At 36.6% G+C, this 22582-nt stretch overlaps 2 protein-coding genes across 6 annotated transcripts; one reads left to right on the top strand and one right to left on the bottom strand.

Moving 5' to 3' along the window:
• The first annotated feature begins 4087 nt into the window (after positions 1–4087).
• On the top strand, positions 4088–8274 carry LOC115440783. 3 transcript variants are annotated; one of them, XM_030165238.2, is made up of 4 exons: positions 4088–4244; positions 4511–4628; positions 5264–5353; positions 8109–8274. In XM_030165238.2, exons 1-4 carry the CDS (start codon positions 4166–4168, stop codon positions 8191–8193), a joined length of 372 nt encoding a protein of 123 aa, XP_030021098.2. In that variant the 5' UTR covers positions 4088–4165; the 3' UTR covers positions 8194–8274. The 3 variants fall into 3 exon arrangements, with proteins under 3 accessions (XP_030021098.2, XP_037298828.1, XP_030021097.2); XM_037442931.1 differs by lacking the exons at positions 4088–4244; positions 4511–4628; positions 5264–5353 and adding exons at positions 5634–5911; positions 6490–6997; XM_030165237.2 differs by lacking the exons at positions 4088–4244; positions 4511–4628; positions 5264–5353; positions 8109–8274 and adding exons at positions 5634–5911; positions 6490–8081.
• Positions 8275–9201: 927 nt separating this feature from the next.
• LOC115440779 (nodal modulator 3) lies at positions 9202–22445 on the bottom strand. Of its 3 annotated transcripts, none has more exons than XM_037442808.1 (20): positions 22286–22445; positions 21716–22102; positions 21076–21235; positions 20394–20642; positions 19761–19929; positions 19283–19471; positions 19005–19086; positions 18668–18864; positions 18385–18563; positions 17707–17868; positions 17271–17450; positions 16982–17040; positions 16845–16876; positions 13411–13616; positions 12816–13006; positions 12307–12471; positions 11890–11995; positions 11202–11379; positions 10786–10973; positions 9202–10544 (listed from the first exon to the last, which is right to left on the bottom strand). In XM_037442808.1, the coding sequence occupies exons 1-20, from the start codon at positions 22429–22431 to the stop codon at positions 10275–10277; spliced, it is 3495 nt and encodes a 1164-aa protein (XP_037298705.1). In that variant the 5' UTR covers positions 22432–22445; the 3' UTR covers positions 9202–10274. The 3 variants fall into 3 exon arrangements, with proteins under 3 accessions (XP_037298705.1, XP_037298706.1, XP_037298704.1); XM_037442809.1 differs by having other exon boundaries at positions 16845–16879; positions 16985–17040; XM_037442807.1 differs by having other exon boundaries at positions 16845–17040.
• Positions 22446–22582: the final 137 nt, after the last annotated feature.

Genomic DNA, 22582 nt, shown 5'->3' with positions numbered 1-22582 from the left:
AAATGTTTGCCAAACTATATTTAAAAATATCATGCTGACATTCTTAATTAGCTTGGTATACCGTATAACAGCTAACTTCGTAGTTTTTGTAAGGAATAGTTAATTAGGGGGACAGGGGTAACGTAAATCTGCCGTGTTACTAGCATTGTCCGGAAAGTTACATCTGGCGACTGATATAAAACGTACGAGTGAAATGTAGATGTAATTAAAAAGGTACGAAAAAACCAGTTAGCTTTATGACAAGTTAACTTAACTATTTCTTTGGCGAATAATACAAGGACGTATAAAGCGCTTTTGCTCTTGACCATTAATTATTAAAAAGGCCAAAAGGACAGTATTAATGTAAGGGTTAAATACGACCGCACTAAATGGTCATTTTATTTCTTAATCTGATAAACAAACAAATACTTAAGTCAAGATGTGACCATCACCCATGAACATCAATAGTTCATTTGATTTCAATCAAAATTACGCTGTTGGATATGAAAAAAGAACGAGTATTAGAGAAGTGTGAGGTTTATTGGGCTTCTGGATTATTCTAGATCAGCTTTCGTCACCATAGGAAACGCATGCTAGGGGCGCAGCTAGTACCGTGTCAGTGATACGGGGCTACCGAGCGCCTCCTGGCCCATAGCTACCTACATTAAACTAAACGGACGGCCAAAAGTACCCACCGCCCTGAAGGACCAACAAATTTTGATATGTGGCTCTTCTATAGCAAACCATTGCGACATGCTTTTATTTTCGGTCGGTTTTCTATAAGATAATGGTACTAATCCTCATCGCATGAATACTGTAGACAAATTTCAATCTCTCTAAGTAAGTACCACTTTGACTCTACCATTTTGAATATCAAAAGAAGGGGGAACAGGTTATTTTATAGGGCAAACAACTATCGCATACTCGTATATTAAAAAATTACTAAAGTGGCACATCGCGCAAACAACCACACACGGCAAACGCATACTAGGATAAAGGCCGGTATAATTTTCATTTTCAAGAACCGCCTATTTTTTTTTATATTAGAAGGCACAAGAGAGGTAGTGAGTAACCTGATAACTGGTGGTAATGGGTTATCTACCAACGCCAATGCGTTAAATGCCATGCCGAGATACAACTTTTGGTGGTTGACATTACATTTAGATTTTAGACAGCATCGTACTTACGGTGTAAGTAATCCTATTGTCGCAAGGGAATTTATAAAAAAACACACAAAACAATATATTAAACCGTTCGCAGTGACAAACTGTACTGAAATAAAAATATCTATTTACAAGTTCTAAAATACATGCCAAAAATAGATAATCATTTTGTCAGATCATCACGGATATTATGGTTGATGATATATCATTTAGAGCCTCATTGGCGTCATTGTGAACGTCAATTTGTACAATATGATCATATTTTTATGTGTACCAATAATTTTAGCAGTTTCGTAAAGATATTTGGAGAAGTAGGGCGAAAGATCTGTTTGTCACATGGCCTATTGGTCGGAGTCAGCTAAAATGGATTTTGCAGTTTTCAATAGCAATATCTTGGATTCGGGGCCCGTTTGTAAAATTAAAACTACTTTCTATCTCTGATGATGATGATGTCTTTAGCCGACTTCGGCCACAGCAAGTGTAAAAATTGGTATATTCAACTCAGAAAAAATGGGTACCTAATAGTCGTTCTTTTGCCCTTTGATGCGCTCTTATCTGACTTATAGGTATAGCCAATTTACTTATGAAAGTGCGAACGCATTTTGGACACAGTACCCTGTGGCAGGTGAACAGACCTTCAGTTGCTCTATTTTTTTATCTATATCTACGGGAAGTTTAGATGTAGGTATCTACCAAAACACTACAAGCAGCTCCAACTGCTGATGCGATTTGTGGAGGTTTTATAATTCCATTTTGATTGTACTTTTCAATTCCAAAGTCCTTTGTAATAGAAATGATTTTTGAGGAATAGTTCTAATTCAATCATACGTCCCTTCCACTTGCGTTCTTGAGCGATACTCAGCTCTAGGTGTCAATCTACTGACTCTATTTAATCAGTAGATAGATACTTGCGAGGCAACGAAGTAAAAAATACTTAGATACATTTAAAATTAAACATCTCCGAAATAAGTATAAGGTTAAAGTAACACGAATATACGACATGGAATAGTAGAGTTCCCTGTTGGAAACTTTATATTATACTACCTTTTGCTAGCAACTTCGTCAGCGTGAAAGAGCTTTTCCGGGTTAAAATAGCAAATTATGTCATTCTTAGGATCTCAAACTATTTTCAAATAAAATCTTATCGAAATCCGTTAAGCAATTTTTGAGTTAATGCGTTCAGACAGACAAATAGACGCGGCGGAGGACTATGTTTTATAATATGTAAGAACCATTGAAATAGAGAAAAATTCGATAAACACCCCGATTTCAATAATTTTGAAAAATGAGCTACTGTAAGTGGCCTTAACGCTCAAATTCAGCAACAATGCAAATAATACACAACATACGTTATTAGTTAAACTTTTATATCGATAACATCAGTTCTGGATTTGTAAATCGGGCGTATAGGCCGCGGCCTATGGGCGGTAGCCTCTTAGGGGCGGCAGATTTCAGAGGACGCTCACTCGATATAATAAATCATTCGTTTATTTAACTTTAGTGCCTTCCATAATACAAAAATATGAAAAATTATTAAATATTTTATAAACCTACACACATACATAAACCTACCTACATGGGGCGGCGGAAATAAAATGGCCTACACTCATAAAAAATATAAATACGGCACTAGATAAGATATAACTTTCAAAAGGAATACTTGACAAAATGGAATCACCGATGCCATGCACAGAAAATAGAGATATATTCCATGAAGTCGTGAGCATTGACATAGATAGGTATTATGTTCTCAAGAAATCGTGTAGCTACAACGTGAGGAGCACTTCCTTGTACACGTGCTTATTTACACTATTTTAGTAAACATCTATTTTTAGTAGAAAAGTGTTGGGAACATTTCTGGTATAGATTTCTGCAATATTATTTTTAGGTAATCACCATGCCATTACGCTTAAAATAACCGATAATAGCGATCTGTGTAGTTTGATCCGAAATAAATTCTAGAAATAAGTAAATAAATCCATCTCGTCAATGCCCATTGAAATATTGCATTTTGTAGGAGGGTAGATTGCGCACTACCTATATTTGCGACGTCCATGTTTATGTATTTCTGAAATAAAATCTTGTATACTTATTTTCTGTTTGTTTCAATTTAGATATCGTGCATATAAAAAAAGGTTTTTGATGAAAATAATTTACAGGCTACCAGCACAAAAATAAAACCACGTCATAAATACGTATTTCTAAGTAAATAGTTTCTTAATTTTTTAAATGTAGAGAGTGCCACTGAACTTTTTATTGATACTTACTCTTATACGTCATGTTTTCAAGGTATGAAGATTAGAAAGAAACATACAGCCACATTAGCAAATACAAAATAATGTGATATCTTAAAGCACGTTAGACGCCATAAAAAGCAGATATAGCGTAAAATTATCGAATTGTATAAATTGGCAAATCGTATAGGTACTAGGTAAGTAATGTCTAGAGATGCATATTTGAATGTTCTGAAGTTTTTCGTGTGGGCGTTTTATTTCATCATTCGGCCAAAGAACCATGTTAGGTACGTGGCAAATTGTATGATGATTTAAAGTAAAAAATCTAATCAATAGTTTCTCTGCGGTAATAGATGTTGCATATTTTAACGTTTTTCAGGCATAATTTAATCATTTTTACGCATATATTCGTGCATATTTCGGGATTTTAAGTTGCATATAATCCGGTCTTTACTAATTACTAACTTTACAATAGGTTAGAAGGTTTAGTAGGTATAAATTAAACTCTATTATAGTTATTTCACACGCATAATTTCATTCTTAGCTCCTTGTTCACTAAGCCCTTTTTCCAAGATTTATACAAATAATTAGTGCATATAATACACACAGTATACAACAAATATTTGTAAATAAAATTATTGGAGTGCGAAGCGCGTCAGTTTTGCGTCCGTTTCTATAGTGGGGACTGGGAATTAGATATATAAGGACATGATCAGAAAATGGATCACTGATAACAGCATAAAGTTGCAGAACACGTATTGTGTATTAAAAGTAAAAATAGTTGAAAGAATGGTGCGTTACGTCTTTGTGGTATTAGCAGGTTTGACTTGCGCTGTTTTGTGCAAGCCTTTGGAAACTTCTGATAGTGGTAAGTTATTATTAATAATGGATATTTGAAATTAAGAGTATTTTGGTATTTTTAAGTCCTTTATTCCCCTTATTGGACTTTTATGATTTTTCAATAATATTAAAATTTATTATTCATAAAAAAGAAACTAACAAACGATGAAGAAAACGTTTATGAAATAATTTAAATATAAAATTGTAAGAATAATACCACACAATGAAATATTTTGATTTTGAAACTATAATATACTTAATATCAAACGAAATAATATTTGTCTTTTTTTCCAGAACAACAATATGCAACAGAATTGCAGCCACATAACATTCAGAAGAGATTTATAAATCCCATGTTCAATTTGGGAAGTAATTTCGGGACTGGACTTACAAAATTAAGGACAAAGAGAAGGTACCTAACAAACCTTTTTTTTATTTTGACCCGCCTAACGTTTTAGGAACAAAGGGAACGAATAAATAAGTTTATAAAACTTACCTACTCTTAAACACCTATATATTATGCTCATTACACTTCCGTATGCCCTGCTACGTAAACATTACTTCAAGTATGATGCACAAAATAATTACTTGATACAATCGGCCCCTTCCCTAACGTAAATCGCTGGTGGAACTAAAATATACTATTATTGAATGTGTGTACATTTTTAAAACCTCACAATACTTGGGTGCGTTGGCGAAGCTTGTCATAGAGGTCCCTACAACAACATTTTCGGGGTCTCTCCAAGAGGGCCCCTTCCAGTGACGAAGGGTCCATAAACCTCGATTCCTACCGGCTTCTCTGTATATTGATTTTATGTAGAATCTAATTATCATTATAACGATTTGCGGACCGCATTTATGCATTTTAGTACATGTGTTGTTTCGGGTTCCCTTTCGAAAATTTTCACCTTTCGCCACTGGGCCTCACATTATCGATGCGATGGCGAATGCTAGCTTATTGAGGTGAAATAATACAAAACAAACCTTAATTACGTTGAATAACATTTATTTTCTAACAAACCGATTAAAATAAATTTACTATTCTAGCTACGACGAGTGCGAAAGGTTGGAGCTATGCAAACTGCACGCGAGGTCCCACAGCAGTTTCTTGGCCGCCTACCAACTGTATTTTGTAAAGTAAGTCATTATCACATAAATAATAAAAATAAAATAACAGATAGATAATGTTAAGTCGCACCTACTCTTATTTTTAGAATGCGCACACTTCTTTTGTTTTCGAGTTGTAGTATTTTTTTACTTATTTATATGATCCTAAAGCTCTGGTTTCCTAGAACAGCGGTACCGTCATAATGCGGTCGTCATACAGCGGTGTATCACGTCACTAGAACGTTGTCTATGTAAACAAAATGGCGTGGTTTCCTAGAGAGCGGTATGTGTCACCGTAATGTCAAAAAGCGTTGCCGTCATTTACATGGCGACCGTGTACCGACGTGACCGTGTCGAATAGTTTTTGAACGTTTTTCTCGATAGCGGGGAAGCCATTTTTGTATTGTTTTAACCAAACGACGAACAAAATGAGTCCCAACTCCAACTGGAGTAGCGCGCATGATGAAATTTTAATAGATTTCGTGCGTACCCATGAAGCTATTTATAATATAAAATGTAAAGAATACAGAAAAACTCAGTTGAAACAGAATTTATGGCGGCAAATCGGGAAAATTTTAAATAAGACAGGTAAGTACCAATGTCTGAATGCTTATAATTTGCAATTCACATTACGGTTATTATATTATACTTCATTTACTACATTTATCTTATTACTTAGGTGACGTAAGTATAGCCTAATATGGAGTCTCATAATTGTGTTGCCACTCAATGGCAGCTGGTCCGTTGAAGTAATTTTTAAATGTTTCCCGTATTAGTGTAGGATTCATTTGAGCTCGAACATTATTTTCCAGAGGTATTAGATATTCAGTAGGTAATGGAAATGGATCATCAACATGTTTTTGACCTGGAGCCAGTACTTTTGCTTCCCGTAATATGTTATATAAAATAACATATTACGGCAATGGTATAACTAAATGAAACATTTTCTTGATAATGGCCGTGCCAACTTCTTTTATTATGGCGCTTATCCAGCTATGGCTTATTCGATACTGAAAAGCTAGCGAACGATAAGACTTTCCTGTGGTCAAGTGCCTGAGATAAAAAATTAAAAAAAAATGTAATTAATCCACATTTACTATAATAATTGAAATGTAGTTTGCACAAGGATATGACATACGTTCTTAGAAATAAAATAAACTTTACAGATACTGATTGCTCCAAGAGATGGTGCTACATAAGAGATTATTATATTCGACGAAGAGGAAAACCTGGTACTGGTTCAAGCAGAGAAGCAGCGAAGAAGAGGTCTGATCTTCTGTCATTCTTGGACAGCCGTCCTTCGTCACAAAGAAGCAGTATTACGAATCTTATAGATGAAAACCGAGAAGACAGTATAATAATGGAAAATAATCATGATAACAGCGCAGGAACACAAAACCCAGAAGACATAAGTATAATAATGGAAAATACACACAATATAAGCGAAGGATCACAATCCAATACTCAGGAAGTAAAATATTTGATATGTGATAATGATAATGATGAAAAAGAAATGAATACTAAGAGTCATAAGAGACGGAAAAATAATGCAGATGCTGAAGAACGCCTAAATTTAGTGAGGCAAATTGTTAATCGACATTCTACTCCAACTGAATTAGATGAAACCGAACTCTTCTTTAGTTCTATAGCAAAAATCGTAAAAAAGCTTCCAAGGTACGAGCAAGTACAATTAAGGATGCAAATTGGATCATTAGTTGGTAACGCTGAATTGCGACATATTTCTAATGATTCACCTCAAAGCAGCACCTTCAGCGTCCAGCCACCAAGACCTAGTACTAGCAATAGTGATTCTTATTAAAATGTTCCTTCACCAATGTCCATCACTAGTACTGCGAGTACAATTAGTGCTCATTCACAAATCGTAGCTCCTTCTCAAAATGGCACTCATTTAATTACAGTGGAAGAGCATCCAGACAATCGTTTTATCACATTAGATGAGCAAGGACAAATATATTTGATTTCGCAAACAGATGATCAAACATAATGTATTACCTGATAATAAGAAATAGTTGTTAATAAACAAAGCATAAAATAAAATGTTTTTGTATTGATTAAAGAACTTACCTAAAAGTATACATAGTTTTTTATCTGGGCTTATTAGATTTTTGTGTTGTTGTATGGTTTGTATCTCAAATCATCCCTTATGTAGTTAAGTACATAATCAAATAATACTGGTGTTAGGCGAAAGTATTCTCTGAATTTCTCAGCATTGCTTTGTAGACGGCGACGTACCAAAACCTCAAATGCACCTTCCGTACTACGAGTTTTGAATAAATCACCTTCCTCCGTACGTCTATTTTTTTCTTCTGATGAGAGCTCATCCTCCAAGTTAATTATTAATTCTACATCAAGGTCGTCCATTTTTCTTTTCGACTGATTGGTGGCCGTAACGGTGCTGGTACTTTCCACATGTTGTCACCGTAAAGACGACCGTCTTTTTGCGTTCAAATAATTCATCCGTTATGTGACGGCACCGCTGTTCTAGGAAACAGAGCTGCCGGCGCTGTTATGGCGGAGCGCAGCACGGTTTTTTATTGTCAAAATATTACCGACATTTTCTTCATAGAAATAATGTTCAAAATTCACTAACACAAGATTAAATTGCATTACATTGTTGTTAATTGATTTTGAATATTATTTCAATGATGACAACGTCGATAACAGTTTGACAGTAAAAAATTCTTACTACTACTTCTCACATGCGACGGCCCGAACACAATTATTCCAAAAATATTATCTAAAACTTTTTCTAAATCATTTTCAGCAAAGAAAACGCTCGTCTCTGGGATCATCAGTCTAGAACTTTGAACGACTGCGAAAACAGATATGGGGACTGTTACAAGAAATGAAATTAGCAACTCTATTAATATTTTTATTGCGGCTATGAAATAAGTTATTTATTACAAATAAATACTCAAACAATTCAACAACAGCTTTTATTGTTCACAACTCAATAACCAACAGAAATCCACAGAAATATGAGACTGACAGCACACGAAAAGCTGGCCGGCAATGCATGACCAACTAAAATCTTTAGTGAAATTATTGATAATATTCTCATTGTTATCGTCTGTAAACATTATTCATGTAATTTAGATGTGTACAAGTTCGGGAAATTTGCAAACTTTACGTGTGCTGCCAGCTTTACTTATAGTTAAGTTATACAGGGTGTATAATTTATACCTGAATTTAAAAAATACTTCAACATTTTCAATAAATTACTCTTATGTTGTAAACAAAAAAAATTAAATAGTTTTTAAAGTTTTTTACTGTAAAATTATAACTTAAATACGACCATCAGAAATAAATAGGAATTTTATTGAAAGTTTAAAAAAAGTGGAATTAACTGAGCAAATAATTAAAACATTCACCATATTAAAAAATAAAACCTTTCATAAATTAATCCTAAAGCAATTCATAATATTTTAACACATTTCAAAAGCATTTCACATCACTTATTCTTTGTTCAATTTTAAAAACATTATCGGTAAATATATGAAAGTAATTCGGTTAAATTAAATACAAGTACGTACTCACATAGCATAAAAAAATTATTAAATATTTAGGACTGCTAACTTTTATAAAATTATTGTAATTAAAATGTACACTATAATATATATATTTTTATACGTGCACGGCATAATGACTCCACTGCACCTGATAATAAGGAGTGGGGTCCCATAAGTTGACTGACGAGAGATGATTACCCTTCGACAGTCGACACAATAGGGGACTGTCCTGTGTTTGATTTTGATAATAAGGTGTAGGGGTAGCCATTTATTGCACGTGCCGAGAGTATGATTACCCTTCTCGACTTATAACTTGTTGATTTTTACCGGATTTAAATAACACAATTATGCCGGCCTGTTGAAACCGGATATACACAGGTTGATCCCGGAATACGACACACTTACGTGAGCCACTATGGAATGAATATAGAATGGATAATGTGGCAAGGCATGAAAATATGCCTATATTTTGAATATCATGAAACCATTGTATAGAAAATCAGTCTAATAAAGTGTAGCTATCTAAATTTCAGAGGATAGTTTTTGAATCCTATTCAACCTTTTCGATGCTATATAATTTAAACAGATACAATATAAATTGAATTTAACAACTATATGTATTATTTTTATGACCCTATGAATGTTGAGTTTGAACAGAGCCATTACAATGTACAAACTTGAACCAAAATTTTCACATGTGTCGCGTAATATGTATGCATATCAATAAATAAAGTAAATATAATATTATCGTCTTCTTACCTTTTTGTCCTATGCATATATGGATATTTGCACCCACAAAATTTTAGTATTCGTAGGTAGGATGCTGGATAAGCTGATTCGAGTGATATTTTCATACCCCCTTATTCATAGATGTTATTATCTAAGGACGAAGCATTGCTGTGATAACAAGTCTGTTTCTCAGCTTTGTTTATCTGACAGCCAACTAGATTTAAGTTGTATCACAATATTAGCCAATCACAACGGCTATGTATACGCACTGCAAAGGCTGCTATGCTGTCAGCACTTAGAAACAGACTTGTTATCACAGTAATGCTCCATCTTCAGATAAATAACGTCTATGAATAAAGGGGATAGTATTTAGAGTAGGCATATTTCAGAGGGGTATAAGAAAATCATTTAACTACGTTGGCAGAACTATTCGTGACGGTAGACTGATGACATTATTTCAAATGTAAATCAATTTACTTTAGTTATATTCACTACTTTCACTCATATCACTTTTCACCACACATAAATGCTAACACGGTGCCACCATACTTCACATATTTGAGCAAATATTTGCGTTATTTGACCAACTTCGTACACAATACAAAGTTGATATTGGTTTGGACAAAAGACGCAAATATTTGGACAAATACGCCCAATGTGGTGACGGTATAAAGTTGACTAGTTCCTTAGTCTCACGCGGCCTTCTTCTTGCTCTGCTTCTTGCCGGCGGCGTTGACGGTGGTGAGTATGTGGTCGATGCTGGCGCGGTCGAGCACGTCGTGTCGCGGCGCTCGCGCAGGTCGCGCGGCGCGTGCGCGTGCGCGGGCGGCGGCGGCGAGTGCACCGAGCGCGGCCACGGGCTGCGCCAGCCGGTCGCGCTCCTGGTACAACACTAGTACGATTATCACCAGGGGGATAACTAGTAGGGATGTCTGGCGCAACTCCTGCTCGGCTGATTTCACCTGAAAAAGATTTGGTAGTGGATTAGTGATCACTGGGTAAATTAATATAGATGCACAAATACTATTTTCAAGGTACATTTAAGTATGTAATTAATCATTCATATTTTTTGTATATTTTATCCAATACAAACAAATAATAAATATTTTAATCAGACTTTTTGAATTGCCTAAACAATAATAATTTATATCTCCAAAAAACACTGGGAAAAATACAGTAAGAATTTAAAATAACATCCCAAACCTTAGGCATAAAATCGATGGTAAAATGCTTGAAACGCCCATCAGAGTTGAAGTAATGCACCTCTTCGTTGTACACATGTGTGGTTTTGGACAAAGTGGATTCTAATTGCAGCACATAAGTCTTGTTATCGGCTGGGAGGCGCGGCAGGACGTACATGAGACCAGGGTTCATGTTCTGGTTGTAGCCCACTGGAAAACATATTAAAGATATGAGCATGTATGGAGGTGTAGTCGATGTATAGCGCTATCCCGCTCATACTCGAGCACAATCAAGTTAGTGACGTCACGCCTTAACGTTTAAAAAGCTTTTAACCTATATTTATTCAAATATTTATGTTCCTTTTCATAGCTAGATTTCTTTTTAATGAAATGTATACACATTCAACCACTCAATTGTCTTCATATTGCATGACCTACCAGGATCAAGTTTGGTGGTATATATCGGTGAATGAGGCGCAGCCTCTAACGCCAGCGTGAGTCGCAACGTCTTGTAGTGGTCGATGTTCTGCGTGCGCACGAGCACGCTCGCGTCCGTTATTTGCAGGGGCTGGATCGCGATCACCACCACGCCGGTAATGTCTTTGTTGTCTTTCACCTGAAACATCATTGTTATTACAAATCGCCCATTGAGGTATATAGCTAAATATAGACTACGACATTATACATGGTACACTCTGTGTATAGTGTATATAGTGGGTCTAATTATGATATTAATTGTGTCGCCATAATTTTATTAGCGAAGAATCAACGACTGTGTAAATAACTTAAGTGTAAAGAAATTTACATCTGCCATTTGTGTCACAATTTCTCTTGTAGTGTAATTCAATAATTAGATTCTGTGTGTCCCAAAATGTTACCTGGGTAAACTTTAGTTGTATCAGCATTTGTGATAATTTATTGTTAAAGGATGTATATAAATAAAAGCAAGCTTTTAATTTAAGTTGATTACAAAAGTGGTAAGTGTTCAAGTAAAACAAAGGTTTTTTTTTTAATTTAGTTGTTAAGTTTTTTAATGATACGATAACTGGTGGTATGCTATACGGTTGGTTAACATTGGAGTTACGAATTGCTTTATCTGTTTAATGTTGTAGTAGGTGTAACAAACCTCAATCAGAGCCGGTGCTTTGGTGATCTTCAGTCCATTCAGTTCAGGATTGGATGACTCCTTCAGATGTATCGTGTACACGCAGTTCGGAAGCAGGCCTCGAATTCTATGAATAATTTAACGTTATATAAAAAAAAAAAACCTGCCTAAAATAATTAAATGGACAGTCTTTTAATAGTTAACGAAAGTAATCACTTGAATTTTGGTGAGATTAATAAAAAAAAGGTGATGCGTGTTTATTGGATTGTCAAAAAATAGTTCTGAAGACCCTTGTAGGAAAACTATTCATGTTGTTATTCGGCTCAAAGGTGTTATCAGTGTGGCTGAACTGCTCCATTCATGATGTATATTATACACAAATGAATAAAGCGCGACTCTACAACTGATAAAAACATATATTTGGTACTAGATAGTTACCTAAACAATCCATTCTGATCAGTGGTGGCCTCTTCCACCGCACAGCGCGCTTCCCCGGTGACCGAAGTGGGCGAGATGGGCGTAGCGACTAGTATGGCGCCGCGCCACGCCGCACCCGCCGCCGACACCAGCGAGCCGCTGCACGACCACGCCACACGTACACCTCTGAATAAAAACATTAAATTAATTAATGACAGGAGACTGTGTATCACATAATACATAGGCCCAAATCATACATTATGTATTTATTTGGCATCATAACATTCATGCATTAAAGCAACAAACGCAAACTACTGCCAAAAAGTGTTTTGTAATTAGAAATTCTGTATGTCGTAAAAGGAAAAATATAAAGGTTTATGTAGAGAGAAAACATAATATATACCTAAGCAAAATGCGTGTTAGCGTGATGGACTAAGGCCTAATCCCTCTCGATAGTAGAGGAGGCCCATGCCCAGCAGTGGGACAATAAAGGGCTGATAATTAACACAATCACATTGAACGTTGCATACCTAAGCGTGAGTTTGTGAGTACGTCCGTCCGTGACGGGCACGATCTCGTGCGGCGGCGCGAACCGGTACTCCTTCATGTGCGGCTTCACGTAGTACGTGTCGGGCCGCAGCGCCGCGAACCGCAGCGCGCCGTCGCTGCCGCTGGCGACGTTGCGGCGGTACGAACCGCCACTCACCGACACCAGCGCACCCTGCGATTTATACTCATAGTAATGCAAGCGATACCATTTCCTTGTCATGCTGATTTCTACTGCATTGGCAAGTGCGAAGGTTGAATTTGGCATCAGTCACTTTTCTATTGATCATAATAATAATAGAAGAAAGCAAATTCAAAACATGGGCACGCACAACGGCCCGACCTACTACGGGCTAAGTGCGGAAAAAGGAGCGCCTCAACATGGACATTTTACAATGGGCAGTCTTATCACTAAAAGCGATTTCTTCCAGACAACCTTTGGATGGGCAGAAACAAATATAGATGACTGATTAATTGATCTGTGTCATTTAATAGTTATTATCTTTTATTGTAATAATTATCATTTAACTTTAAAAGCTACTGCCCAAAACAGCCTGATAATAAAAATTAATACGGCACCTGTAACGGTGACTCGTCAGCATCATCGACCAACTGCACGAGTATTTCGGCCAGCTTGTGCGCGATGATGTCTCCCTTCTCGTCGGGGCCGGTGAACACGTACGACTCCTTCTCAGCGGTGATCACGTAATCCTTGGACGCGTCTAGAGGTCCGAACTTATATGTTCCGTCTTCAGTGGTCACTTGAGTCAGCTTCAAATCGTCCTCTGTAGGAGTGAAATCATATTTTAATTAATAAATTATTCTTATTCCTATTGCATTTAAACTGATATTATAATATTTGGATTTCAGGTCATTTACATTTTCGTATACAGGGTCATTTTGTAACCCTAGACTTAAATTTAACTGCGAGAAAGTCATCTTGAAAGAAGCAGTTTACTATAAGTTACTTTAACCTAAGGTCAAAAACAAAAAAGTAAAATTTTCAAACAAAATAAATATTCAAATAGTCATTTTATTTTTACACACCTTTTGCCACTACTACTATACTAGAATTCGTCGGAGCGGCAACATCGCACACAGTCATTGATAATATTATGCTCACGCACACGAACGAGTGATGCACACTCGGAGCGCAAGGGTAGTTCGTCGAACCGCGCGCCGCGCCGCAACCGAACAGCTGATGTCGGCGTTTTAACTACCTAGGATTTTGTGTCGTGCCACATCACTCAATCAACAATTAGACCAGCAACGACGACGCTACGCCGACGTTACAAAAAGACACATACCTAAACATCATTATCATCATCAGCCACATAAAGTCCACTGTTGAACATAGGCCTCTCCTAAAGATTTCCAGACGGACCTGTCGAAAGCTGCCTGCATCCAATGTGTTCCCGCGACGTTTATCAAGTCGTCTGTCCACCTTGCAGGTGGACATCCAACGCCAACATAAACATCACGCACTAATCATCACATTTCATTAGAACCATATTTTCTATGCTCAAACTATCATCATAAGCAAATGACACTAATCAAACAACCACAACTGCATAAGTTAGGTACACATAACACATGATTTCCGTAATTTTAAAGTGGTTTCATTCTTTTAAATCAAAACACACACATTCTAATGTAGGTAGTTCATCCATTTTAGTAGATAAATAGGTATAATAAATACGTTCAACGGTTAGATTTATAACACTCATAACAATAAAATATTATTCTGCAAGTCTGGCAATTCACACGAACAATTAATAATGAAGTTACAATCTTGATAATAATTAGGTAATGTGATAGTTTGAGGTAAAAATGTCGAGCGACGGGATACGTCACGGCGCGGCGCGGCGTCGCAATAGGTATCTAAACATGTTTTCAAAAAAGTAAATGCGTTTACCAATACCTAATGATGTTTAGTAGATTGCTTGTTCCTTTAAAAGTTGTTTCATACTTCAAAGTATTTTTAATACAGTTAATTTGTGACTACCTCGGTGCCGCAGTTGTATTATAGTACGGATGCTTTGCTAAGGTCACGGGATCGAATCCCGGATCGGACAAAATGATATTGGATTTTTCCATTCAGTACCTATCGCAAATTCATAAATCCACATTAAAATCGTAATGACAGCCTCCGACAGAAACATAATCAATAGATTGTGATTAGTTCAGTTTCGCGTACGCGTCAACGATGCAACTTCGCGATCGTAAAATATTCAAAATGACAAAAAATATTTTTAAAAATAAACTCTATTTTATACACGTTAAAGTCGCATTTAGGGGACTACTTTAAATTTCTTTGTGCCTGACCGACCAACACGCGACACACGAGTTTAGCGAATTCCACAAAGTAGCGGCAAGGGTCTGGAGTTGCCTGATGTCCCGATTTGCGCGGGATGTCCCGATTTTCAGAATTCTGGGGACGTGACCCGTTTTGCACCAATAAAATTATTAAAACCATTAAGTATTATGAAAAAATAAACTACGCATTCATCACTGTGTTGAGTGCGACAATGCAATCAAAATAGCACGTATCATCTCACTAGCGCTAAAGGTACAGTTTTGTTTTATTCTCTTGCTTAGAGATGCGACTACCCGGCGATCTGTGCTTTGATGTTAAAACAGACATCCAAATTAAAACACAACTTTAGCATGACTTGGCAGTGATATTTTTGTAAAACGCAATACATAAAACTTAAATAAAAAAAATACTTGCTTTTTATGTCCCGATCTACAACACTAAATCTTGATTTGTTTTACCTTCTTGATTTTAAACAAATTGACCCTGGCAACACTAGTCTGGAGGTACACGATATTTGACGAGCCAGAGTTTTACAACTAACACGTGCCCTCGCAGTGTTACCAAACTTTTTATTATTACCTTATTGTGCAATATCTTGTTTATTTTATACCCTATATGCCTATTGAAAATGAATGATTGAATCCAAAATGTCTATTATACTTTATTACTTAAAATAATGTTTCAAAAATACTAAAATATTGCTGTGTATTATTTTAATTAGGTAGACTTTTCATTAATCATTTCATCATAAATCATTACTTATTTTATTTTGTAATACAATTGTGTGTTAAATCTGTTAGAACATCATTTAATAAAAAAATCTAATAGAATTAAAAATGTTTATACTGACAACACTGCGAGTTTAGGCGAGAAAGAGTACGACCATTGTATTGAATAATCCCGCGCTCTTCAGACTCGGTCAAAGACTCGGACGCGTTGCCATAGTGTCTATCTAGCAAAGAAATGGTACAGAAAGCATAATATGACGTTCGGTAATGTCTACGTAGTCTTCTTTTAGATATTATGACAAACCGAAATATTAATGTTGGAATTAAAATAAATGTCGGAATATCATGTAGAATCTACAAAAGATACGATACCAATAGATTTAAATCTTGTAACTTTAATAATTATGTAGGTAATTTTTGGTAAGAAAACTATTTTATTAACGAAAATAACGTTTATAATTGACGAAATATTTTTGTAGTAATTAATTATTGACTCAATGAACTGCTGCACCCAAGTCAGTGAACGTATTGGGAGTTCATTTGTGAGTTGACCTTCTGAACCCTATAGGTTCGGTAATAATATCATCAGCTGTGACGTAGTTCATTCACTTCAGTTAAGCGCGCTAAGAGCCAGCGTGATCAAAAACCATAAATCTAAAATCGGGATTATTGACGTAAATATTCGTTACTTATGAATAATATTTTGCACGGTGTTACCACAGGTCACCACGAATCTGTGGTTTCATTTAGTAACGCAATGTCGAAATGACCCTGTATAATATTTCTGCAGTGGCGGACTAAATTGTTTTTTTCGTAATTATTTCATTTATACGATATTATTATTATACTGCGTTAAACAATATTTAGTATATTAGACGCCATTCAATTTACCTATCAGTTACAGTGGACCAATTGTGCCTTTTTTATCCGTTTAAAGACAATGACAGCGATAAAGTTTTGTTCCGTACCTCCTGTGAGCGTGAGAGTGACTTGCGGCACGGGCGGCACGAGGCGGCCGCGCAGCGTGAGCGCGGCGCGCGCGCGCAGCACGGTGGGCGCGCCGCACGCGCCGCCGCCCGCGCCGCCCGCACCGCTCGCGCGCACGCGCTTGGCCCCGCCCACTACTAGCGACGACGAACGTGCAGATACCCACCGCACCTCGCCCTGTACAAGATTGTATTTAGTAATAAAACGTTAATTGCGACTCACATAACATTTGTATCTTTTTAGTACGCACTGATGGATATTTAATTTTTTTGTTACCACAGTCAATGTATTACAATCTGAAATGGTATATACATGGAGTCCAACCGTACAATTGAAATCTAATCTAATGGCTTTACGTATAAGGCTTACATTAGTATCAAATACATAATACTGATAATAACTCATACCTCAGCCAAATACATGGTGTGCTCAAAAACATATCCACCGTCGGGAGAAGGTACAGATTTCAAAGGTCCGACATCTTCGGTGTCAGTGTCAGACGCGATGGTGACCATCAGATCGGTGACAGGCTCTGGAGATATCACCTGGATCACCTGCGCATGCGCCACCGCCACGAACTGCACTGGCTACAAACATACATTTATCACAATATATTTCGTAAACATTTAATAATGATAATATACACATATCTAAATGAAATATTCTATGAGTTTCAGTATATATACATCTAGCTTTACCGTTTTGGTCACACTGACTATGTAGCTAATGTAACCAAAGCGGCAAATGTTGAAATAAGTCATATTCCCATCGCCTATCTACAGTATACACTTATAATATTATCATACATAAGTTAAAATAATATACCATAAAACATAGTTTTACCTCAATATTAGCAGCTGAAGTGTCCACGGTAGCAGCGGGCGGTTGGAAGCGATGGCATCCTCGTGGAGTAAGTTGAAGCACCTCGGCGGTCGGCACGCAGTGCAGGCTGCTGCCGGCGCGCGCCAGCACAGAACCCTTGGACTTGGCGCCTACATACTCCACCTGGAAAAAAATAGGAGTGGTTCTAACAAATATGTTGATATGTATTTACAAATTTCAGGTCTGAAAAAGTTATACACTAAACAAAACCAATATATTATTGCCCTAATATTAACTATTTCAAAAGCTTAATGGGTAACCATATATTTTGTGGCTATACAAAATTGGTGTTAATTGCACAATTACTTGAAAAATGATATTTTTTTTTCGAAGATATTAAATACATCTAACTTACCCATTAAATGTTTATTTTTATTTATTTATTTTATTTATTTATAAACAACAAACAAGTTTATTATGAGCAATTTATAGACTGCGATTTATAAGCGAACGAGAACTTGTACAAGGGAATATAGCAAGTAATTTTACTGTATAAACAGGCAAGCATCACTGCAAACTTTGAAGGTTGCAGGACTTGCGGCAATTCAACTAAGTATTGCTTTTAGAGGAAAATGCATTTGGTAGTTCTTGATCAATATTGCTGCAAGACCATGGTCTAAACTTAGCAATACGTCATACTTCGACTTCATGTGTGGTATGAAGTGAGATGACGTATCCAATGTGTTCGAATGTGGGCACGTTGGTGTGCTCCTGCGTGACAGCCACGTTGTGTCTCGCGTCCGCCCAGCACAGCCGCTGAGCGCCGACTGACACCTCCACACTGCCAGGTAGCACTTCTTCGAATGTGTATGCACCATCTATATAAAATAAACAACTGCATGTAAGCGCCTCCCATTCATAACATTCACAAATATTATATATAAAACTAAGAAGTCCTTTATAGATGTAGTAATCAACTCACCAATAGCGACGGTGTACTGCGGCTGGCCTACATACCCGCCATCGGCGGATAACGGACGCAGCGTGACAGGAATGGACGCGCACGCCGCCTTATCCTTACACTGGATCTTGCCGCTCAGCTTGCCTTTCAGCTGTGAGAACACTATTCCATCTACCGGAGCATTGCCTACAGAAACTTTCTGGTTCATTGGGTAGTACCTGGATTATAATTAGATTTGGTTAGGGATATTCAGAATTTAATTTCAATAGATTTTCTTGGTATCTTAATGTTTTTATTTCGTTTGCAAACTTGTATATTATGTAAATGAATATTTTAAAGCCAATAATGAGAAACTTACTGAAGTCCATCTCTCTGTTCCTGCTCCGTTACATCCACTTTAGCTGTGTACACTCCTGATGGTAGGAACACACACCATTTACCTGCAACATAATTTTATAGCTTTGTAACACACCACATTCCAAAACATCACAAGCCCAAAATAAATGAAGCCAGAAGAGCTGGGACCTATTGAATAAAAGGTTTTACAAAGACATAAATTACCATAACTGGAAGACCAGTTCGAAGTTTAGATCTGCAGTGGAGCAAGAATAGCTGGTGATAGTTCCTAGTGCTTACCCTCATTATCTGGCGTGACTCTGACAGCAGGCGCCTTGTCGTCCCCGCTGAGCGTGACCTGCCGCCGGTCGGCCGGCGTGACCGCGCCGCACACGCGCCAGCGCGCCGCACGCAGCCGCGCCGCCGCCACGCCGCCGCGTGGACCGTTGGTACCCACCACTAGCTGGACCTCATCAAACTCGCATTGTTCTGCAGATATAAATATATCAGGCTGCTAAAGTTTCACATAAATATAATCCATATACAATGTCAATGAACAACTTTGGATACCTTCAATATTGACCAGAATTACAGCCAGCAGTCATACAATTTTCAATTGTTAAGACAAGAGAGAAGAGAGTTTGAACTGTAAAGTATTATATTATTTGCGTTATAAGTGGTACTTAAAACAATTGAGGAAAAGACAGCACGAGAGCTTGATTCAAGTCAATCATTATAATTTATATTATCAGTTGCATATAAAATGTTTATAACTCACCATGTTGGGCACTTAGCATGTAAGTGGAAGGTTGTAGGCTGGGCAGAGTGAACTTGCCAGTAGCATCAGTTTTGCCAACAGGCTCCCCATCCAACAAAACCCTGGCACCAGATATTCCCTTGCCACCAGGGGATGTGATTACTGTACCAACTATTGTGAAACCTGTTACCTGAACAAAAAGAGAGTGGTTTTTGTAATGCATGCTGAATATTTTCAAAATGAAATCTTGAGGTTATTCTCAGAAAAACCATTATATAAAATTGTAACTCATATTTATTTTTGCATTTGAAACTAATTTAAATTAATGGTTTAAAGGACACGAGAAATAACTAGATAGAAATTGTAAAATATGCATTATGCAATATTCATGCAGCTGGAAATATTCTGCTTATGTTTGTGCCTACTATAGTTATGCATTTAACAAAAAATATTTGGACAAACTAAACAAAGCACTTTCACCAATTTTTTTAGATCGTAATTAGGTATGCTGGGTAGGCAGGGGCTTGGCTGTGCCTCTAATATTGCATATGTCCTCGGGCGACAGATGCCATTTACCATCAGACGGACCTATAACTAGTTTGCCTGCTCAGACAATAAAAAAAAGAAAAATAACAGTATATAAAATTTTCTCACCTCAAAAGCATTCTTTATGAACAAGCTGTCATGTCGCACGGTAAAAGTCACAAACTCAGGCCTGATGTTATAACTGACCGCCACTTGGCCTGGAGGGGTGGACAATGTTAGCAGTTTATACTCTCCAGACGGTACGAGGCCAAAGTTGAACTCTCCTGATGCATCGGTGATGGAGTGACAGATTGGAGAATCTGGTACGCCTTGCAGAAGAGCTGTGTTGCACCCTTCTACGCGGAATTTAGGATTCTCCTGTGAATGCAAAATTAATATTCATTTATAAACAGTAGAAGGCAATAAAATGTTGTCACATGATTAAAAGTGCATGAAATATGAACTAGTCATGAATATTATATCGCTAAATGTATTGTAGCTATAGAGCTAATTAACAAAACCCAACTGAACAAGTCACAGGAAAGAAAAATATGTAATTTCGATTACTTGGGCAACATACTTATTCAAATTATTTTAGTTCAAAAACCAAACTACTAAACCGATTTTAAAAATATTTCTATGAGACCATACTCAAAGTATATTCTTTAAAATCAAAGACTAATTTTCCAAATTGTTTAATAAATTACTGGGTCGGAGGTAAAAAATATAAAAAAAAATACAAATTAAGGGCCTCATCATTTTTTTGTAAGTCGGTTTAAAAGGAAGAGGGAATCAGATTTTAAAACCTTACCTCCTTGGAATACAATAGTACGTAGATTCCATTGATAGGGGTGCCAAATGATGTGACAGATCCAGAAACATCATAGCCTTTCACAGCTAATACTCCTATGGGTAATGCAGTGTTGCCTTCCTTCACCTGCACTGCAGCTTGTGATGGCTCTAATTTCCATCTGCAATTTAGATATAAAATGACTAAAAGATTAACTCTTGAATTATGGATCTAATTCTTACAGTATGCCCAAGATGTGGAGTGAAAATATAATAAACAAGACTACACAATCCACAATTCAAATATCTCTATTGAATTTAGAATTAACAAGTTAACATAAGGTACATAGTACGATTTATTTTAATACACATTATTTGAAAAGTAACCAGCCTTTCATCTTTACTATACTGCCATGCTAAGTGCAAAAGTGGTATGTCAGGCAAAACCTTGTTTCGAGATAAGATTTGTAAATTTAGTTTTATAGTTTTTTAAGTAAAACTGAGATAAAGAAAACATTTTTAAGTTATTTTTTTAACAAGTTCTAAATAAGATACTGTTAATTAGGTAAGTTCATTGGATGGGCATTTCTTTTAGCTAATTTTCTTTGAGCTTAGCATGGAAGTATAATCAATTCTTGCATATCAATTAGATTAACACTCACCTTGGATGTGACGCCTTCACAGTATACTTCCCGGGTATAACCGGAGTGAAATGGAAATCCCCACCAGCACTAGTGATGGTATTACGCACTTCGCCCTTATCATTAACAAGTTGCACCGCAATACCGCTCGGCCCTTGCTTCTGGCCAGCAGTGATCACCTTGCCGGTGATGCCGAAGCCGTTAAACGCGAAGTTAATATCCTGGCCAGTAGAACACTGGTCGGTTTCGCCGTCAACTGATAATTCCACTTGTGACGGTTCGAAACTCCACCCAGGAGGCGGGTGGACCTTCAGAACGTACTCTCCTTTCTCGTAGAGAGGAAGGAAGTAGTAGCCGTTGGTTGGGGCGCATTCTGTCTTCTCTTTTAGGCTTCCTTCTTTGGTATACCTGTTGGTTTTTATTATTATCTAAATACATTGTTTATGAATGAAAATGACAATAAAAAAGTAAAGAAATGATAAGAATTCAAATTTTCAGGTTAATATTACTATTATATGTCAAAACTTTTTGATATTTATCACGATTTAATCCAATTAGATTTTTTTAGGTTAACTTAATAAAACAACTTACAATCCAATTTCTATTTTGGAGAAATCTAAACTAACATGGCTTTTCACAAAACCACCGCAACCAATTATATCGTTTGCGTTACATCTTAAAACTGATAATGTTAATAAAATAGAAATAAATAATTTCCTTGTAGTAAAGGTCGCCATTTTTGACAAATGACAAGAACAAACAAGAACAAGGAATAGTAATGTGCTGTTATCATCTGATAAGTTAATCGATTGCAATATCTAACTATTCGATATTATGTTTTATTTTTAATTACAAATAATTATGAATGTTTTATACAAAAAAGAAATA

This window comes from Manduca sexta, chromosome 25, assembly GCF_014839805.1.
Source record: "Manduca sexta isolate Smith_Timp_Sample1 chromosome 25, JHU_Msex_v1.0, whole genome shotgun sequence".
NCBI classification, from domain to species: domain Eukaryota; kingdom Metazoa; phylum Arthropoda; class Insecta; order Lepidoptera; family Sphingidae; genus Manduca; species Manduca sexta.
The sequence above is the reverse complement of the archived record's forward strand: the minus strand, read 5'-3'. Positions and strand labels throughout refer to the sequence as shown.